Source organism: Xyrauchen texanus, chromosome 16 (genome assembly GCF_025860055.1).
Source record: "Xyrauchen texanus isolate HMW12.3.18 chromosome 16, RBS_HiC_50CHRs, whole genome shotgun sequence".
Lineage (NCBI taxonomy): Eukaryota > Metazoa > Chordata > Actinopteri > Cypriniformes > Catostomidae > Xyrauchen > Xyrauchen texanus.
The window spans coordinates 16,236,044-16,256,651 of NC_068291.1; the positions used below are offsets into that span (position 1 = coordinate 16,236,044).

The following is a 20,608-nucleotide window of genomic DNA, read 5'->3' on the forward strand; positions in this document are numbered from 1 at the left end:
TTTGACAATGGGCAGAGCACATTTAATTTCACCACTTTCTTTTCTGAATAATAACATGTGTAATTATAAAAATGTGATAATAAATAAGTCTTTATGTAGACTTTTATATGTGCATTACATTTACATTTAGTCGTCAAGAAGATGCTTTAATACAAACCGATTTGTAAAATGAGGAACAAAAATTAATTTGTACATACAAAACCCAACAATATCCACATTATCACACTGCTCAGTTCTATTCGTAGCTGGAGTAGTACAGAAGTTAGAGCAGCAGAAAGACACAGAAGAAGAAAAAAAAATCATTACCCTAATGCCGTCAGTATTGGTTTCTATGTAAGCTCCAGGTGAGTGCAAATGGTTTTTACTGTTATATTTAAATACACGTTTTTAAGGTGTCATGACATGAGGAATCATATTTGTCTTGATCTTTTGAAATTTAAGAGGTCATTGTACTGTTAAATACATACTGTAAGTTTGGGAACTCAAAAACGTTTTCACATTGTGATGTCACAGCGTGGTAGATATTTGCATATGACTGCCTCCACAACAACACAACACATTTTCCTGATCACTTCCGTGAGCAGTGAGATGTCAAGAAGAGAGAGCAGCTCAGTCAGTGACTATTTAGCAGAGATGGGCCACTTCTAAAAAAATTAATGGGAGAAATTGGAACACTCAACAAATGAAGAGGAAGTCCCACCTTACAGGTAAAAGAGCCAATCTCCTTTGACATATAGATATCACTTGTCAATCAACTCGACAACGAGCATGCGCATTAGCTACACAAACCGGGAAACCGGTCTTCTTTACATCAGCGTAATCTGATGTAAAGAAGCACGATTTATGATTCCAGTGTTGTCAAATGTTACTGCTGATTTGAAATAATATCGACAATCTTCTGCAACATCATTTATTTCGTTTCAGTTGCATACATTTTTGGTCAAGATCTTGTATTCATGATGGGAGAGTCAAACCACTCCATAAAGTCTTCTTCAGCACATCCCAAAGACTTTCAATGGGGTTAAGGTCAGAACTCTATGGGGGCCAATTCATGTGTGAATGATTCCTCGTGCTCCCTGAACCACAATTTGAGCCTGATGAATATTGGCATTATCATCCTGAGAAAAAAAAATCCATAGATGGGATGACCTGGTCATTCAGTACATTCAGGTAGTCAGTTGACTTAATTTTATTGCCACATAACATTGCTGAGCCTAGACCTGACCAATTGAAGCAACCCCAGATCATAGCACTGCCTCCAGAGATGTGAACAGTGGGCACATGCATGACGGGTGCATCGCTTCATGCACTTCCTTTCTTACCCTGACGCGTCTGTCGCTTCAAAGTAGTAAGTAAATAGGGTAAATCTTGACTCAGACCACATGACCTTTTTCCATTGCTCCACAGTCCAATCTTTATGCTCCCAAGCAAATTGACGTTTTTTCCTATAAGCCTAACTAACAAGTAGGGATGGGAATTGTTTGGAATTTAACGATTCCGGTTCCTTAACGGTTCCAGTAACGATTACAATTGTTTGGTTTTTTTTGTAGTTCTGAGGAAGAATAATTTGAAAATGAGAAATGCAGTTCTTATTAGGATTTACTGTCCTCTACAGTCTGTTGCCAAATGAGGAGCTCCTTTAAGATTTCTACAGGGAAGATATAACAAATCAGAAATACATTTAATAAAATACTTGTAAAAGGTGTGTTTGCTGACATTTGAGACATATATCCAATCCAATAACAGATCCTAACTAAGCTATATCTGGACTATATCTAAACAAACTAGAAATAAGATGGCATATTTTATTAATTCACTTTTTTATATATAAAATTCCTTGTATTACAAAACTTGTGTATCTTTAATTAAACATTGTCACATGAACAACTAGTCAGTAACTGCTTTGCTTGATTAAAGTCTCACAGATCTAAAGTCACATGACTGGTTGTCTAATGTTGTACTTCAAGCTTGTAAGACTTCAACAGTTCTAATATAATTTTGAGTTGGACATTCATAACTTGCACATCAGTGTAAGCTTAATGCAATACAGGACTAGACCGGAAGCACAGTATGATCATGATTTATAAGTCATCCTTTCGGAAACGGACTGCTACGGAAAAGTTTTATTTTTCAGGCTGTAGATTCAACAGAGCTGGCTCATAAGAGCCATTTATATTTGTATTTTATGCTTTTGAATGCACTGTTGGAAACACTGAGTATTTCAGTATGGTGTTTCAGCCGCATCGAAATAAAATTCACGCAGGGGAACCATTTTTTTTTCTCTCCACAATTCCCAATGCATTCTAGGCCCTCGTGGTGGCATAGTGACTCACCTCAATCCGGATGGTAGAGGATGAATCTCAGTTGCCTACGCATCCGAGACAGTCAATCCGTCTCACTCATCATGCGGCTTGTCGAGCGCATTACCGCAGAGACGTAGCATGTGTGGAGGCTTACGCTATTCCCCATGGCATCCACACACAATGCGAACCATATTATAGCGATCATGAGGTGGTTAAACTAACGTGACTCTACCCACCCTAACACCCGGGCCAATTGGTTGCTTAGAAAGCCTTACCGGAGTCACTCAGAATGCCATGGATTCAAACTTGCAACTCCAGGTGTGGTAGTCAGCATCTTTACTTGCTGAGCTACCCAGGCCCACATGCAGGGGAACCATGAACAGAACCGAAAGTCACAAAGATCATCCGATTCCAGTATTTTGTAAAGAATGAAACCGGTTCTGAACAAGAAGCAGTTCTTAGATACCAACCCTACTAACAAGTGGCTTTCTTGTGGCCACACAGCTGTTAAGTCCCAATTCTACAAGTTCTCGTCGCATTGTGCATGTGGAAATGCTCTTAATTTCACTATTAAACATAGCCGTGAACTCCACTGTCAATTTTTTACGATGGGACTTAAAAGCGTTTTAGTGATCTCAGATCATGATCATTCGATATTTTTTCCCGACCACATTTCTTCCGTGAAGCTGGTGGTTCACCACTGTCCTGCCAGGTTTTAATAATGTGTTGGACAATTCTTAACCCAATTCCAGTGATTTCAGCTTTCATCTCATTCGTTAGTTTCTTTGATTGATGCAGGCCAACAATTTGCTCCTTCTGAAACACAGTAACATGATTTCCACAACCATGGGATACATCTTCCGACATGTTTAAGAAATGAGAAGCTGCACACTGCATCAGTTAGGGTTAAAAGAACTGTTTCCAGCTGAAACACATTAATCACTGCAATAATGATCCAATAATAGGCTTTTAAGTATCATCTTATTTTAATCCAAATGGCAACTTTGTTTTTGGCCAGGCAGTGTATGTTTTTTGATAGTAGTCTTGACCAACCTTTTGGAGATTTTGATCTTTCCCCATTCAAGTAGATCGTAGCTGCATTGTCATGACTGGAAATAGCTACCAGAGACCATTCCAAAGATGGCCACCAGTGGACTGACTATCTTGAAAGACTTTGGGTCAAGAGCAAAGAGCCAATCATAAGAGCGTGAGTTTACTGTCAAGGAACATGACCCCATGACTCCTTTAATGCATATTTTTAATTTAATTTTTTCCCCCAAAAGACAAGCATAATTTGTTCAAGTTAGCTTATTTTGAAACTGTTTTTGGTAACATTTCTGAAAACAATCACACATACGTGTGATGTCATACTTGACATTTTAACTGACATTTTAATTTATGAATAATCAATTAAATCTTTTGCCCATCCATAATGTATTATTGCTTTAATTAGAAGCTGATATAACCTGAATTAATAGCTAAGAGGTAATACATTCTCCATCTAAATATTCAAATTGAGAATTTATGTTGATGGATTTATTGAAGTGTATGGCAAAAGGATGACAAAGTGTATTGTTTTATGTGATTAAAAAAAAAAAAAAAACACCCCATAGTTATAAAACATATCTGAAAATCAAATCCAAAAATATTGCCCCTTAAAAGTGAAAGGTTAGAACAGAACGTTATCAAATATAAAGAACTGTTTCTCGAACCCTTACAAAAGAAAATACATTTGAGAATAGAACACAGGCACTCCATGCACAAGCAGTCAGGCAGCCCAAGTGCTTTGCTCAGGAGGAAGAGGTCGCCGTGACCCTAGTCTGCACAGGTACTCAGAGAGCAGAGTTCATTCAATCCCTGTTTTAGGACAATCAGACCAGGACCAGTGAGACATCATTTACTATGGCAATGCCTGTTAATTCACACTTCTGTGTCAAACAAATACACAGAGCATTAGTTCAGCTCTTAGGGTTATACACATGTACTTTTCATCCAGCTCAGGAATTTTGGTTGTACATTGACATTTCTTATTGTAAAATGTAGAAAACTAGATTTGATTAACATGACTGATAAACTGTCTCTGGCCCGCTGTCTGAAACACTCAGGTCTGGCATAAGCGCTTCCTTAAAACGTTCCCCCTCAACGTAAAACACCCACTTTTCTGACTGGCTAACCGTGCAGCCCCTCAAATAGAGCCATTTCTGAAATGCAATGGGAAGAAACTAAATAAGCACCAAAACATAATAAAACTAAATGTCCGGGCTGACATATAACACACATCCAACACATTCAGGGCTCCAGACTAAATGAATTACTTCGAGTCATTGGCTCCATAACTGAAACAATAAGGAGCCAAATAGCTGTTTTTAGTAGCCAAATCAGATAATTGCTCAATTAAGCTTGTTGTTCAGAAACAAGATAGAAAGCTGAAGAAAAGGAAGACCCATTAATTGGAAGTTTAATAAACAGTAATATATATATATATATATATATATATACACATACTTAAGATGTGCAAGTTTACATTCTCCTTTTGTCTCATACATTATCACACCTCTTTCATGATTTATACAACTATAAGAGATAAAATAATGTATTTAGTACTGGCCTTCAGAATCTACATAAGCAGATATTTACATAAAGCATAGAATGCATACATTAGTGTGTTGCTTTGAGCATCAATGAATGTTTGCACCTTGTGTAATAGTTTATATGTGTATGAGTCATTCAATAGTCCAAAAGTGTCAAAAGCTGGATCTCATAACCATATATACATATTAGGGTTGTAACTGTTTTAAAAAAAACAATACGGTTAACCAACCATGGTTTGGTAAGAATTTGCTCCGTGGTTCATCTCTAGTTTAAGAACACATCTAGATCATAGATTTGGCGAAGAAAATGAAGCACCAAATAGGGCTGGGCGATAAAGCGATATCGATATTTATCACGATAAAGAAAATCCACGATATCCATGATAAGCTTTTCAGGAATTACTGTGTGTCGCAAAAACACAAGCAGTACAGCTTTCTCAGGCTGCGTTTCCACTGGGGCGGACAAATTCCGCTCAAAAGGTGCTCACAGCGCTAGGAGAGAGCTTGCTCTGCACCGCTGCCAATCCTATGATCCACTTTGCGAGCATGAAGCTCGGCTTTCATACGAATGAATTGAAAACACTCTCAGCTTCGCTCACAACGCGCCAGTGGTAACGTAGGGTCAGACTGGATGTACTTGCTAATGCTAGCTGCCTTGCTAATGATTAGGCTATGTCAGACACCAGATATTACTTCCATGACAACAGTTGCACCCTCTCATAATCTCTAGTGAAGAGCGTGACAGAACAACAGAGATATGGACAACAGCTCTGATCTTTCTGCTCTGTAATCTTGAATATTGCTCTTTAGAACCAAACATGCATAATTTCTGCCCTGTCCCGCTCTGCACGCGTTGCCTCTTTTCCCTGCATGTGTGTAGACATGAAGCGCTGCATGAGTTAAAGTGGTTTCAAAGCACCTTTTAGACCAAATCCCTTCTAAATGTATCTTTATTAATCAGCATGTTACGAGACTTTAATAATAAACAAATCGATTTCGGTTTTAATTTTGTGAAAATTATTTAGATGTCTGGAATGGATAAGGAAAGAAAATAATCTACATTTTCTCTCGGGACACCCCTGAACCCACATTCAGCATCATTCCAGTCACAAGGGCTTTATGCCCCATAATAGGGTATTCTGAATCTAAAGAAATATAAAAAAATATGTAAAAATATTCCAACAAATACTGGACTGCAGTCACTGTGCTTCAGAACAAACAGATGATCTTTTAACATTCATTTTCAATTGATAAATGGTAAAAGATGGTAAAATTGGTAAAAGCAGACCCCACTGATTTGCCCGTCTCTGGACCCACTGTGCAGTTTTGCAGAGACTATTTTGACTGTTTAGAATAAAAAAAATTATATTTTCTTATGTCAACTTTGAAATAAAAATTAAAAAAATTGCAATGTATAAATGTATATCGTGATAAATATCGATATCGATCAATATGAAAAAGATTAACGTGGTAACAATTTTGGTCATATCGCCCAGCCCTAGCACCAAATAGACATACGCAGTTGTAGCCTCCGCTAATGCACCTGAATAGCTCTGTAGATGGACACACTCCGCCCGTTTCATGTTGGTCAACTTTCTATTAACTGTTAGTATGTTAAATCAGCTGATGACATCACAGTTCTGCACGCATTGTCAAAATGGCAAGCGGCGAAAACAAGCCGCATGGAGTGGTGGTAGGGTATTGGGCTAAAGCACATAACTGTTAATCAGAAGGTTGCTGCTTTGATCCCCACAGTCACCACCATTGTGTCCTTGATTAAGACACTTAACTCCAGGTTGCTCCAGGGGGATTGTCCCTGTAATAAGTGCACTGTAAGTCACTTTGGATAAAAGCGTCTGCCAAATGCATAAATGTAAATGTAAGAGAGAAGCCCCTGCATCATTTAAGTCTCTTGTCTGGTAACTTTTTCTTTATACAGTCAATTACAACACCGATGGTCAAAAAACAATTACAAAACAGGCACTGTTTGCAGACATTGCTCGACGCGAGTGCCGTTTACTGGTAATACATCAATATTTGATTATCTATTTATGCTGAGATCACCTGAGGATATCATAGTAATATTGTAGTATCCATGACTGTAATAACAAGGACTGTTGTCAGCATGGTTTTCTTGGCAGAAATCTTGGTTTTGATAGAATTAACCATGGATTTATATAGTAATATTGTAGTAGCCATGACTGAAGTAACAATGACTGTTGTCACCATTGTTTTCTTGGCAGAAATCATAGTTTTGATACAATTAATTGTTTTACAACAGAAAAACTGTATTTTTAACACTGATTTTACTATAGTATTATATTCATGACAGTAACCATGTTAATATTGTGGTTACTATGATTTTAATACAAATACCATGTTTAGTCTATGGTTACTGTAGTAAAAACATGGTGATCTGTAGTGAGGACAAATCTCTTGAAGTGTCTGTCACCAAATAGAATATTTTTACTTTGGATTTGGTAGTAATATTTTTTCCCTGAACATAAGTCTCAAGTCTCATTTATTTATTGAAAAGTGCTGAACATTGAAAATATAATATAAAACAACTATAAAACACAAATCACACCATAAACAAAACAGCAGGAAATAAAAACTAGCATTAAAAAAGACAACACCCAGAATCTAGCATTAAAAGCCAATGAAAACCAAAACAGAAATAGGAGGAGGATTTCCACAACCTCGGACCAGCAATTGAAAAAGCCTGACCCTCTTTGATCTTCAAGCGTGAACTGGGAACAGTCAGTTGTAATTGATTGGCCGATCTCAATGATCTATATGAATAACACAAATGTATAAGCTCAGTGAGGTAACAAGGGCCATACTATGAACCACTTTAAAAACAAATAACAAGACCTTGTGTTGAATTTTTTACTGTACTGGTAACTAATGTAGTGAAGTCCCTCCTCTTAGTATTTGTTAGCAGCCAAGCAGCTGCATTTTGGACTAGCTGCAACTGTGGCATAGCTGAATGACAAGTTCCCAAGTAAAGGGCATTGCAGTAGTCAAGGAGGGAAGAAATAAAAGCATGTATAACTTTCTCCAGATCACTGAATAGTAAAATCGATTTCATTTTGGCAATGGCTCTTAGTTGATAAAAACAACTTTTCACAAGAGCCTTAATCTGCTTGTCAAATTTTAGTGCGGAATCAAAAACACCCACATTTTTCACTTGGCTTTGCAGATTAGTGGCCCAAGGCCCTAAGCCATTGGTAATATCTGCACCACGTACATCAGATCCAAACATAATGATTTCCGTTTTCTTCTCATTTAACTGCAGAAAATCTTCTAAACATAACAACAACTAATTAAAATAACTATTCACTCAAGGCTGCAGGGGGTGATATATTTGGGTGTAATCTGCATAGAAGTGGTAAGTGGGAATGTACTGTTACCACTTTTTCTCTTCCAATCCGATTCCGATATTGGAAATCTCAGAATCGGCCGATACCGATCCTGATCCGATACCAGTGTTGTTTTTTGCATAATCAGATTAGAATATCTTTACATTATTATGTGGAACTAATTGGGTGTACTCTTTAATATGTAAAGAAACACAAACCTCTTACTACACATTATTTCAATATAAAAAGTACAGCTTATTAAACAACACTTTATTATTACCTAGTAATATTGGACAATGTAGTAGCAAAATTAACAGTAATTCCAGTCTTCAGTAGAAAAGAAACTGTTTTATTTTTTTTATTTTTCAAAATTGTTTCCACTTGTATCTGGACTTTAAAAGATTCAGATCTCTTTTTTTGTTCAATTTAGTTGCAAGACATCAGTCCAATTTTCATTCATACAGTTATTTTTTGGAACCCATTCAACTTAAATATTGTAAACAAATACTAATGATGACAATAATAATAAATTGTTATTAATATTATTGACTTTTAATTTTAAATACAACAGTAATATATTTAAGTCGTGCACTTTTTAAACCCACACGCTTTTATTTTGACATTCTGAACACTCAGGGAAGTCCTGTATGTGTCTGTTTGTAGGTAAGTTCACAGTAGTTTAATTCTCTTCCTATTCAAATTCTGGTCAAATGCTCCTCCGGTGCCGTTCTAAATGCATACAAGTGAACCGAACTATTGAGCATCTACATCAGAGATGCTGGTTCTTGAGTAGCGCTCAAATATTGCGCACCGCTGTGAAGTCTAAAAATAGCCACGATTGCATCACCAGCCTGTGCGTGAGCTTGTGTCAACAGAGCAGCACCATTCACTAACACTAATGTATTTACTTATTAAAAACAGCTTTTTGTGATTCACAGAGCTATCGCACGTCTTCATAAGTCTCGTGCATTTTATTCAAAGCCATTTGAACTGCTTTAATGGTGTTTCAATGGTTCTTTTATGTAATTTTTGGAGCTCGACAGTAACGAGCATGACTAATACACAGTTTGTGTGGACCATCGGACCGATACCCAATCAGTCTACAAGCTTCAGTATCAGAGCAGATTCCAATCCAGGTATCGGATCAGTTCATCCCTAGTGGTAAGATATACCATATTTCTTAAAAATCATACCATACCGAAACAGTGACCCAAAAACCTTGATGCAAACCAAACTGTAAGAAATGTAAGAAACAGTTACACCCCTAATATATAACATAAGTGCTGCAGGACTTTAAATTATAAAGAAGCCCGAATTACACATGGGACCTCTATTTTGAAATATCTGCGCTCCCAGTCGTGAACACACTAACGGATGATTCACTGAAAGTGACCGATTCAAACTGCTAACCTGAGCTCCTGAGTTCAAACCCTCAGTTATCAGGTGATTCATGAAAATGACCTTGTTTAAAATAGTTTTTTGGTCACGACTCTCGCGCTAGGTTTAGTGTTGCATGCGGTGCATTCAATAACTCACAAGATGATATCTGACAAAACCGCATATGAACACACAACTCAACTGTCGACAATGCCGACTAGATTTTAAATTGTCGCAATCTATTTTTTGGCTGCATTTGTGACCATTTTAATACAGTCTAGAGCCCAGTTACTCATCTCAAGCATAACAGTTAACACTCACAACCCATCTACACCAGATGCTAGAGACGTGTCACATCAAATGCAATAGAAGAGAACCCATTATAACCAATGACGTTGTCTACCATGTAAGTGTTCGTTGCAGTGCGTCATGTTGCGCCGACAGTAAACAGATGTCCCGTTCCATTTTGCACTGCACACATGGGACCCACTACTGCCAACACCACAAATAAACAGTTTAGAAAGTTTGTGTTGACATGCCCGGTGTAGACGGCCTCAAGCCGGTGCATCGCGTCGCATCATCGTACGCGCCCGGTGTAAACGTGTCAGCACGTCAGCCATGAAATATTCATGAATGAATGTTTCCTCGATCGCATCCAAGTGTTTTTAACTGCCCCATCCTTCAATAACAGTTCCTTTGCAAAGCTTGAATCATACAAACAACTAAAAATAGCGCAGATGGGCAAAAGCGTGCGTCTGTGACGCGTTTGTGCTCAAAACAGCAGCGCAACAGCTGAATGACAGAAAGCTTTTCTTCTTCAGAGTTATAATTTGACACTGCATCTTTTAAAACCGGCCCAAGATATGTATCAAGCGGTCAAAGACTGTTAAACTATGTAGAAAAACATTTAAATCCAGACAGTCACATGAAGGTGTCCTGTGTAAGTCCACTTAGGACGAATGTCCCATGTAGGGCTGCAACTAACAATTAATCTAACTATTATTAAAACGATTATTCGTAGATTATTGCAACGATTAATCATTAGCTCTTAACAGACTATTCAGCTTGTGCCCCGGCTTAAAAGGTTGTATAAAACGTGCTTACTAACAATAAAGAGGAGAAAATCATCTTTTAAAAATACCTCTAAATGACATTCACTGAATTAAAGGGGGAAAAATATTTGTATTAAGTTCAATTCAGTAAAGAAATTCACTGTAAAAACAAAAACTATTGTTATCAAGTGTTTTTGTCTTGTGTTCCATTTCAAATGGTATAAACCCTTAAACAAGATACATTTACTTGAGAAGCAACATAGATATTTAGATTTGCTTTAAGAGAATGTATCTTAAATATAAGTGTATTTTGCAAAGACTGCCCTCTCTCACCTTTCTGTTCACCTCAATCCATCCTTAACTAAAAAAAAACAACACTTATTAATAAAGCTGCGTATTGCCACATATTTCTTCACGATAAGAAAGTGTTTATCAGCCAGGTGCAGTTTCAATCTCTCCCCCTTAGATCGGGACATTCGCACAACTCATAGAAGAGGCACTGCGCACAGGGTGCAATGACGGAAAAATAGGTGTTGCATATGCAGATGTATTTGGACCTTGTGATGTAACAAGTTCCAAATGAGCTGTTTTTGTAGCTTGGTTTAAATAAATGCTCTTTTTTTTATCATTAAGGAAGACGTTTTTAGTTTTGAAACTTAGTTTGTTTTTATAGTACAATGACCTCTTATATGTCAAAAGATCAATGAAAATTTGATTCCTCATATCATGTCCCTTTAAAGGCATAGTTCACCTCTCATCATTTACTCACTCTCATCCTATCCCAGATGGGTATGACTGTCTTTAGCAGAACACAAGCAAAGATTTTTGGAAGAATATCTCAGCTCTGTAGGTCCATACAATTAAAGTAAATTGGTGCCACATTTTTGTAGCTCCAAAAAGCACATATAGCCATCATAAAAGTATTCAATTCCCAATCCACTGGATTAATTAATGGTCTTCTGAAGCAAAATGCTAGGTGTGTGTAAAGCTGCGTTCACACTGCCAGTGACACGCAGTGACAAAACAACCTCATCTCATTCATTTCCAATGAGAGCTGGAGACATCCGGCAACACGAGCGACGGCGACCGCTGGCGAACGGATGTGGGCATGTCCAAGGACAAAGTTGAGAAATTTTTAACTTTATGCAAATGAAGAGTGACCCTCGGAAGCGACAGCCAATACGAGAAAATATGTTAGAGCTCATGTGATTCTAATATTTTAATACTAATAAGAATTATAAAGAAACTATTTAGACTCTCAATACACAAACACTAGCAAACTAACCGCCAGCCACTGGCGACATGCAGCGACAAAGTAGCTGGCAGTGTGAACTCAGCTTAAGGAATTTTTCTAAAAATTTCACTTGAGTCATATGAATTACTTTTATGCAGGCTTCATGTGCTTTTTGGAGCTTCAAAAATGTGACACCCATTCACTCGCATTGCATGGACCAACAGAGCTGAAATATTCTTTTAAAATCATACACATCTGGGATGACATAAGGGTGAATAAATGATAAGAGAATTTACATTTTTGTGTGAAATATTCCTTTAACACTTTTCCCCAAATCTTTGTTATTTGCTATTATTGCTATAACCTTTATAACAACTTTATCTATTAGCATTACCTACAGCCATATCCTAAAACAATGCCTAACTAGTTATTCGGCAATTGGATAACAATATTTTCAACGACTGGATCACCTAAGCTTGTTCATGTAACCCAAAGAAAATTACTTCAGAGGTGGTGCGAGTGAATACATTTTGAAATATTTTTTTCTTAGGCATAATGTGCACTGATATTGTGCACAATAAGACAAGGAATGTGCATCAAGATAACAAATATTAAATTTCAACTAATATTGACTTAGCCTATATGAAATTGCTCTGTGGGTGCACCTACCAATTGTGACGGGATAAAACTAGAAAACTAGTGACCGACAAAATGTAACAACGCTCGTCACAGTTGGTGGGATATAAATCTGAATAAACAGACATACTTTTAAGAACTTGGTTTGAACACAATCAGAGCAAAAGGCATGAGTGAACAAAATGAGCATTGAAAGAAACTATAGAATTATTTTGCCCACTTACAGGCATTTGTAGTAGTTATGGATTCAAGTCAAATAAATTTTGAAAAATCAAAAGTTTAATCATCGTTCATCATTTAATTCATCATTGAATAAAGCTAGAGAAAAGTAAATCCTTAGAGCTATTTCTCAAAAACAACACCATTCCACTCATCTCATTAAAGAGTCTCTGCCAGCTGAGCAACTATTGAATAAATGATAATGTTGCTGTTTTAACTGTCAATCATGCAACTGTACTAGTGATAATTGCTTCTGAGGAGGAGCTTTAAGACTCTATAAGGTTCAGAGCACCCTGGACTGAGCTAAGGCACTGCTTGGCAACATGACAGTGTTTGCAACCCAGTTTGTAAGTCCAGTTTTTAGACTAGACTCACATCAGCAAGACCAAGCTGAAGCAACTGCACTTTCCCCATTGCAAAATGGAGAACACAATGCATTACATAAGTCTACCAAGCTATGGGCTACAGCTATTGTTACCAACAGGAAAACCTCTGATCCATTTTCACAAGCCGAAGACCAACCATAGGGTGAATACCTTCACAGAATGGTCACATTTTAGAAATGGTGGACAGCTGGTAATTCTTCACAGATACTGTAAACCTCTGCTCATTTTGTCCATTGGCTCAGGATTCTCATCTCTAGCTTCACACTCAAACCTGGCCCATTGTTAACAAAACCAAATTCAATGCCACCAATCCTGATGTGATTCAGCCTATTTCCATCATTTTTGTGGCTGCTCGTGGTGGTCTGTTTTGAATTTTTTTCCCCTCTGATATTCTTGGCACATTTATTCCAAGCTGGAGTCTAGGAGAAGCTTCCCTTCTGGGAGAAGAAAAAAGAGCCAGAGAAAAGCCATAAGCTCAGTGAGAGAGAATTCAAGCTGACTACCTTTTCCATGAAGTGTGAGGGAGGACAAAGAGGAAGGAACGCTAAGGCAGGCTTTGTTTCGCCCTCGCAGGGCATTGTTTTAACCGTTATGCTCTGCCTCCAAATTCAATGCCCTAAAATGCACTCAAGAGAAAATGACTTGATTGGATATCATGATTGGATTTTAAGCTTCCTAGAGAATAGCCAGCGCTTCAACATGGGAAGGTATCTGTGGCACTTTAACTAGATTCAAATGGTAGTTTGGCTACAAAAATAGGGATGTGCAAAACTAAATTTTTCTAAATCAACTAGTCAATGGTTTGCATGAACAAATTTATTCCCTCCAGGGGAGGAAAGAGTACTGAAAAATCATACTCGAGTAAAAGTACTATTAGCCTATTTCCCCCAAACAAATTTGTGTGAGTATAAGTACACGCCCTAAAACCATATGTAGGAGAATAAAAAGTAGCTCATTTAAAAATACTCAATGAGTAGTGAGTATTCACTTGTGATTGCTACGCCCCCTTATAATAAACACTGCAAGCTGCAATTTAAAAATGTAGCATAGACATATACTGTACTTTAATTAGGTATGGGAATCGTATGGAATTTAATCATTTTGCTTCCGATTCCCCTTCCTTAATTGTTCCAGTAACTTATGCAATTATTATTGCATTTACTGTCCTGTGCAGTCTGTTGCCACATTTCAAGTTTATACTGAGCATTAAATGCAACACAATAATTCTTCCCATCTACCTATTAAATAAAAAACATGAATATTTCATTCATGCATTTAATGCTAAATGAAAAATCAGTTAATGTGCAGGGTCTATATAACCAAATAACTAAAAACATAAACAATGTTCAAAACAACAATTCTGGAACCAAGACGGCTTAAAAAGTGGGTGGACACTATTGTAGATGAACTAGTCGGCCTTTGGATGACTGGTAAAGTATTGTGACCCATCTCTAATAACTAGCCTACACCACAAATTCACATTTCAGCCATCAGTATTGCTGCACTTTTGTGTTAGATGCACAGCAGTTGTCTGAACATGGAGGTGTAAAATTGTGAAAAACAGGCTGTGTTCCAGTAAGAGGTAGTTCGATGTGCTTCTTTTCGTTCATGCTAGACCAATGAGAGAATAGGAAATTGAGAGAGAGTGCAGTAGCTGTCGATATGTATCAGGTGATGCAGAGGTAGCCAGAGGTACTATGGAGGCCCATGGAGACTCTCTGCTGGACGGAGCGCCTGGGGCCATTTTCAGCCTCTGCAGCAGAAGATGTTGCAAACATTGGGAGGAGCGTGGAACAGACAGAGTAACAGATATTTACGCAATAATCTTCAAGTCAGAATGCATTCACAAAGCTGTGATGTGTCTATACAGTATGTCCACCAAGAACCGTAGCTACTGTATGTATACTAGTGAATCACTTACTATGGAATACTGGCTCCTACTTTCATCAACATTATGTGAAACAATAATCATTAACAAACGATAAACATTTCAAACGCGTTCTTACGTGCAAACACTCACTGAGCACCACATAAGGAACACTATGGTCCAAATAAAGTGCCCGATAAGGTTTTCTGCTATTGTAGCCCATCTGCCTCAAGGTTCGATGTGTTGAGCATTCGGAGATGCTATTCTGCAAACTACAATTATACAGAGTGGTTACCTGAGTTTCCTTTGCCTTTCTGTCAGCTCGAACCAGTCTGGCAATTCTCCATTGACCTCTCTCAACAACAAGTCGTTTCAATCCACAGAACTGCTGCACACTGGATGTTTTTGGTACCATTCGGAGTAAACTCTAGAGACTGTTGTGTGTGAAAATTCCAGGAGATCATCAGTTACAGAATAGGGGTGTAAATCCGACGTTTCATCACGATGCGATTTTATATCGATTCTCTTGGCCATATTGACCAATATTCATATTTGCTGATACTTCAAAGACTGCTGCGATACGATTTAGATTTGATTCAGGGCCCTGCAATCGATATTATGTGCTTATTTTACTAATTAAATTAAAAAAATTTTGCCCTCAAATGCAACCAATATAATCTGAATATTTTAACAGTTGTACTTAAAGGGTTAGTTCAACCAAAAATTTTAATTAACCCCTAATTTACCATCCTAGGTGTAAATGACTTTCTTCTTTCAACCAAACACAATCGGAGTTATATTAAAAAATATCCTGGCTATTCAAACTTTATAATCAGAATGAATGGTACCTTAGATTTTGAAGCCCAAAAAAAGCGCATCCATCCAACATAAAATTAATCCATACGGCTTCAGATTGGTTAATAAAGGCCTTCTGAAGCGTAGCGATGCGATTTTGAAAGAAAAATATCCATATTTAAAACATTTTAAACTATATCACTGGCTTCCGGTAACGGCCGTCCGCACATTCACGAGAGAGTCGAGTTCCAGCATATGACGTAGTGTAAACTCCGGTGAGAAGTGACGAACTTGGAAGCGCAGAGGATAGATGAAGCCAGTGAACGAGTGGACGGCAGTCCACTCGGAAGGCCTTTAACCCCCTGGAGCAATATGGATTACTTTTTGGATGGAAGGATGAGCTTTTTTGGGCTTCAAAATCTAAGGTACCATTCATTCCAATTATAAAGCTTGGAAGAGCCAGGATATTTTTTATTATAACTCCGATTGTGTTTGGCTGAAAGAAGAAAGTCATATACAACTAGGATGGCATAAGGGTGAGTAAATTATGGGATAATTTTCATTTTTTGGTGAACGAACACTTGAAAAATTCTGTTACAGTTAACTGGGATAAATGTTAGTAAGGGTATTGATGTGTAAGGTTTAAAGTCTTAGAACTGAAGCCGAGCAGGTGTTTCTCTTTCACACATTTGTGCCGTACAGAATGTCGGCGTCATCAAGATGTTTTACATGATGGTTGAACTGCTCCATGGTACTTTTAAATAGCAAATTCTCATGTAAAATTCAAAGGGGTCGCATGCACGATGATACCGATGGAAGCCCAAATGAATCACGCATGTGAGCCGCTCTGCGTTTGTCACGAGAGCTCGCATTTTAAGGAGCCCGGTTGATGTGTACTGATCCTGTCACTTGTCCGGAGCTTGCATGGCTAGTGCAATATGACTTAACAGACCCAGCGCACGTCCGTGTCCCACATGAAAAGCATATTTAGCGCTCGAAGTCAAAAATGTGATACGGTTGTTTCAACGCCTGGCGGAAAAGCGTACAGACGTGGCTGACATGAGAGTATTAAAATGTCTATATCGATATTTGCACGTTGTATCGATAACACTGGATCGTTGGTTATTGGATCGATGGATCATTACAACCCTATTACTCAAAAATACTCAAACCAGCCTGTCTGGCACCAACAAATTTAGCCAAATTTCATGATAATGACAGACCTAGTCTAAACTCTTGAAGAGAAATAGTCCAGCGTCTCATAGCAGTCGTAGCGTGCATGCGCCAACCACTGGTGTATGCGCGCACAGTCAAATAAAGAATACTTTGAAAGACTAGCGTTTGAATTTACGCAGAAGCTAAGTGTTGGTGTCAAAACCGAAGTATACTTTGGGCTTAAGCTGACAACATGTGTGGTCATGTAAATGCAAAAAATTATGTCCTTTATCAGTATATGGTCGACTCGGTAGATTTGTACCCATTTCCCCAATTTTGCATTGCATGTAAACACCTTTACCAGCAATCTTCCTGGCTTACTCAATGTTTACAAGTGTTGTGAGCAACTGTGCATGCCTCTTCACAGTTTGACTTCAAAAAGCAGAGAATAACTTGATTATTTCAAATTTCAAGTAAATGGGGTTTTCTTGTTTTGTGTGGTCTTTGAGTTATCAGCGGATTGCTGTGCAGGTATGAGGTCTCAATGAGTCAAGTAATATGCAAAAAATCAAACAAATATCACTTCCAGTTCAATCAACAGACTTAAAATGGAAGGTCAAGTCTTGCACGGTGCATTGTGGGACACAGTTTGCAGTACACAGAATGTTCAGCTTTAAACAGCACGTTCTGGCAAATGTATTCTGTCATCCGGGTATTCTATTTATACAGAAAATATGCATACATAATGTGGAAATAGTAGAGTAATAGGATTATATTTCAAACAATGCTGTACACTAAAACTGTCTAGGTAGAACAGACAATGAGAAATCTGATGAAGGTTGGGTTGCCAAAAATGCACATGCATTCAAACAAAACATGGCTAATTCACTCATAATGCACTTGATGATGGAAATCAGCTTTTGTTGATGACAGACCAAGTTGTATCGTCATCAGCCCCCCTGCTTGGAGTGGTGGTGGCGTAGTGGGCTAACGCACTAAACTGTAAAGCAGAAGGTTGTCGGTTCGATCCCCACAGCCACCACCATTGTGTTCTTGAGCAAGGCACTTAACTCCAGGTTGCTCCGGGGGGATTGTCCCTGTAATAAGGGCTCTGTAAGTCGCTTTGGATAAAAGTGTCTGCCAAATGCATAAATGTAAATGTAAAAATGCTAGGGAGTAAACTTCCCAAGCCAAATGCACTCATTAAACCAATAATTACACATTGGACACTGTAAGCACACATTTCCCTCTCCCTAAATCAGCATAGCTGGCACCCTAATGGATAATTGATACCAATGGGGCCCAGTCCCTTTGCACTTGCCTGTGAACAGAGCCAGATGCAATCACTTAAATAGGTACCTGAGCTTCAGCCATAATAGATAATTCATGCAATCAGAGATATAATTGTGAACACCTTTTAAATTTGACCCACATTTATTCAAGCAGCACTGTATTATTGTCATCTACTTGCTTTTATGATGTGAGACAAATTGCGGTGCAGCAATATACATCTTAATTAAAAGGGATAGTTCAACCAAAAATGAAAATTGTTTACTCACTCTCATGTCTTAATGTTATGAACTGATAGCTTCAGTAACCATTTACTTACATTGCATATTTTTTTACGTACAGTGAAAATGCAACTGTCAAGTCACTAACATTCTGCATAACATATGCTTTTGTTTATCAAGAAGAAAGGAATTAAAGGTGTTTTGGACGACAAGGATGAGTAAACGATGACAGAATGTATTTATTTGGGGGGGGGGGCGCTATCCCTTTAAGTGCATCCTCTGAAACAAAGCATTTAAACAGTGGGTCACAAAACTTTCTCACTTCATTTATTGCATGCATTTATCTCTAAAAATCAAATGCAAGACAAAGGTACCATCTGTACCATCTTATTCCAGTTAAACAGATAGTTTCCTATCCAAAAGTGTCTAAAGTGAAGCGTGCTGATGAAACTTTAACTTTAAAAGCTCAAACGCGTCTCTTTCTAAATTTTCAGAGTTCCTCGCGTTACAAACGCTCAATGACACTCACGCGAAATATCATGCTAACAGCAGTAAATGTCGCACGAGTAAGTATTAAAAACATTCCCGCTGTGGCGAAACGAGTCTTCCTCTTCATTTCAGTCCTTGCTAACACCATCATCATCCTCTCACTGTAGTCCTACAGTACTTTAAAAATAAAAGAGGAAGGACAAACCAAAAACTGCTAAGCCCTGCTGCAAAAGACATGCACGAGAGCGACACGAATAAAGGGACGATGATTTTATTTTTATTTTATTTTTTAAGAAACGTGTTCTCTTACCTCCGACCCGGTACATGTTGGCTGCCATGACTGCTGCCCCCGGTCCTGCCTGGCGTCTCCAGGTAGAGCTTTCTCTCGCCGCTGCCGCCGAAGAGTGCTGTGCGCTGGAAAATGGTGGATTGATCAATACGAAGCGAACCAGTGAAGGGATCTTAAAGAGACAGAGCACATATTTTTTTAAGTCGTGTTCTACGGAGCGGTGTGGAAGATTCCAAATCGCCCGCGTGGTTAGGAATACCTTCCTAACAAAGCGGGCTCCTCGATTAGGAGGAGAGACTCGGACCACAGGACTGGAGAGGGAGAGAGAGAGAGGGAGGGGAAGAGGGTTTGTAAGGACAGCATCGTTCTCATTTCTCGTTTTCCCCGCCTCTTTCAAATGGCTAGACCGTTGTTGTGCTACTCTGGACCCACTAGAGGCAAAACGAAACAAATAAACAACTGTTGCTTATAGACTGAGTTTGAAAATATATAAATAGGCATAAAAGAAAAGGAGATGTAGAATGGCACATTTGAGTAATTGTGAAGAATAGAATTTTCTCGAAACACCCCTCAAAAATCACTTTCACCATTGTCCTTTAACTCCTTCATTGGTACAGGCAGGCAGAGTTGATAGATAGATAGATAGATAGATAGATAGATAGATAGATAGATAGATAGATAGATAGATAGACAGACAGACAGACAGACAGACAGAGAGATAGATAGATAGATAGATAGATAGATAGATAGATAGATAGATAGATAGATAGATAGACAGACAGACAGACAGACAGACAGACAGACAGACAGACAGACAGACAGACAGATAGATAGATAGATAGATAGATAGATAGATAGATAGATAGATAGATAGATAGATAGATAGATAGATATATGACTGACTTTCTTCAGTGGAACACAAAGGTGATGCTAAGAAGAATGTTAGCCTCAGTCAACATTCATTTCTATTACATCTTTTTTTTCCATTCAATGAAAGTAACAGTGACTAACGCTATAAAATTCCACCTATCTTCTGTGTTCAATGAAAGCAAGACATTTGAGTTTTTACGTGAAGGTGAAACAAGTGAAAGTGGAGATTTATAGTAATAAAGGACTTAAATATCAATCTGTTTCTCACAAAAACCTATCATATTGCTTCTGATGATACACAATTAACCACTGAGTCATATGGATTACTTTTATATTGCCTTTGTGTGCTTTTTGGACCTTCAAAGTTCTGGCCACCATTCAGTTGTACTGTATGGACCTACAGAGCTGAAATATTCTTCGAAATATCTTGTGTTCAGCAGAAAAAAGAAAGTCATAAACATCTGGGATGTAA

General features: G+C 38.1%; 1 protein-coding gene across 1 annotated transcript in view; it reads right to left on the bottom strand.

Moving 5' to 3' along the window:
* LOC127657041 (metastasis-associated protein MTA1-like) overlaps window positions 1-19,587 on the bottom strand; it is a 78,685-nt gene extending 59,098 nt beyond the window's left edge. Inside the window, exon 1 of the mRNA XM_052145677.1 lies at window positions 19,288-19,587. Within this exon, the coding sequence (XP_052001637.1) occupies window positions 19,288-19,315 (28 nt within the window). The 5' untranslated portion in view covers window positions 19,316-19,587. The remainder of the gene's footprint in view (window positions 1-19,287) is intronic.
* Window positions 19,588-20,608: the final 1,021 nt, after the last annotated feature.